The 2,199-nt window shown below is 36.5% G+C and overlaps 1 protein-coding gene across 1 annotated transcript; it reads left to right on the plus strand.

Annotated features, from left to right (window-relative positions):
- Nucleotides 1-1,344: 1,344 nt before the first annotated feature.
- AC631_05936 (uncharacterized protein) lies at nt 1,345-2,149 on the plus strand (the record flags this gene model as incomplete). Its single annotated transcript, XM_015614765.1, has 1 exon — nt 1,345-2,149. A coding segment is annotated over one exon (805 nt), but the record flags the coding sequence as incomplete, so codon positions are not given.
- Between the last annotated feature and the right edge of the window lie 50 nt (nt 2,150-2,199).

A 2,199-nucleotide genomic window follows, 5' to 3' on the forward strand; every position in this document is an offset into this window, starting at 1 on the left:
AAGACCATCCTAGTCCAGGTAAAGGAAGAGGTGCCCCAGAATATGATGTTCTTGAGGGTGAAGTCAGCACGGATGTGGGTGTTGGTGTTGCCTCGCAATCTATGCAGATTGCTCCATTTGATATCTGGTATTATCCTGACTATAATTTTATCTTAATTCATAATGATTCGGTTACCACTATGAATACATATACTGGTGGTCCATTACAACAAGCTGTCTCGGCTACAACAACATTGAACGTATCGTGGTACTCTGAAGGTGACAATGAACATAATTATCAGGTATATGGGTACGAATATTTGAATGATGATGATGATGGATATTTGACCTGGTACGTTGGTATGGATCCAACTGTAACCATACATGCTTCTGCATTGGGCCCTAATGGAAATATTGGACGTAGATTGATGTCGAAAGAACCAATGTCGATGGTCATGAATTTTGGTATTTCAAATAGTTGGGCCTATATTGATTGGAACGCATTATTCTTCCCACTTACTATGAGCATCGATCATATTAGATTATATCAACCCGAGGATGCTATTAATTTAACCTGTGATCCAGATGACTATCCAACGTATGAATACATCGAAGCACATCCGGTAGCATATCAAAACAATAATCTTACAAGCTGGGAAGATACTGGATATGATTTCCCGAAAAATTCACTTATCCATAAGTGTTAGACTGTCAAAAGTTTGCTAAATTTTTATTTAGAAACTTGGAATTCAAGCATTTCTCCTGTGTAAATTTATTTATTTTATCATTAAACTTATTTTAACTACGACATAGTATATTTCTCTAGTTATATTTATGGCATTAAATACAATTAGTATACCTTTGAGTGTATAAGCCATAAATATCTAGGCTAAAAACGGTGCATATTCGAGCATACGTTATGCAATTACTGCGGGTATAAAAGTTTATTTACCCCCATACACCTATTCTTTCCTTTGTACACTCACTACAGTTACCCCAATGTGTTTTGATTTAAACCATATAACTGCCAATGCCTCCACGACGTCTGTTCCTAACCCCTGCATAACCTATTATCGTTGATTTGGAGGCGTTGCCTCCAGCCACCTGATACTCTTGTGGAGATAATGTACCAGTTCAGGCAAATTTTGGTTGCACATTTCAATTACATCCCTACATCAAAATGTAATACAACCATTAGGACGTTATTCAAAGCTAAACAGAGATGCCAGAAATATTTCCAAAGATTTTTATTCTAAAAATATTTCTTCTTATTGATAGTGAGACAAATCTTGCAAAACTTAAACAATATATATATATTTGTATTGAGTCATAATCTTCGAACAACTACTTAACTACAAATTGAATATGGCAAAACGAGATTTAACATATAATACGCCGAGACAGAGATATAATGAGGATTTAGGAGTTGAAAATCCATTTATTCTGTCTATAGGCGAGGAAAGCTCATTTGAACTGCATGATCATTCGTCTTCTAGTCAGCTGGTAAGTTATGGTAAAGTTAACAGTCATATGGGTAATCCGGTGTATGATGCTGGTTTCAAAAACTATAATGGGTACTACTCGAGGATCACAACAAACAGGAATTTCAATGAATACCCATCAGATGATCGTCAAGAAATTCGGGGCTCTCCAGTTATCATAAACAGTCAACCTTCCCCGAATATACAAGAACCACTGGACTATGATAGATATCCAAATATAGCTGGTTCAAATATGATTTCATCGACGTCACTCACATCGAATATATACAATTCTCAGAACTTTCCAAACATAGATGACAATTCTTCCACATCGAATAAATCAAGTAGGCCGCTCTTAGGGTCAAAAGACTTTAATCCTTTTGGTGGGTACCCTGCATCATCTTTTCCGTTACATATAGATGAGAAGGAACCAGATGATTATTTGCACAACCCGGACCCTCTTAAAGATGCAATTTATGACAAGAACAGATTTTTCTACGACTTGAAAAATATGGACAGAAGATCATTGGGTGGGTTACTAGGTGTTGTATTCTTAATCGTTGCTGCAGTGGTGGTATTTATCTTGCTCCCTGTCTTGACATATTCAGGTATTACTGATCCATATACTCCGGAGAGTTACGAAATTTTGACTTCATATCGATATCCCTTGTTGAGTGCTATCAGATCAGGTTTGGTCGATCCAGATACACCAGAGGATTCATTAACTAAAAAGACTTCT

This window comes from Debaryomyces fabryi (genome assembly GCF_001447935.2).
Source record: "Debaryomyces fabryi strain CBS 789 chromosome Unknown contig00356, whole genome shotgun sequence".
In the NCBI taxonomy this organism is placed as follows: Eukaryota; Fungi; Ascomycota; class Pichiomycetes; order Serinales; family Debaryomycetaceae; genus Debaryomyces; species Debaryomyces fabryi.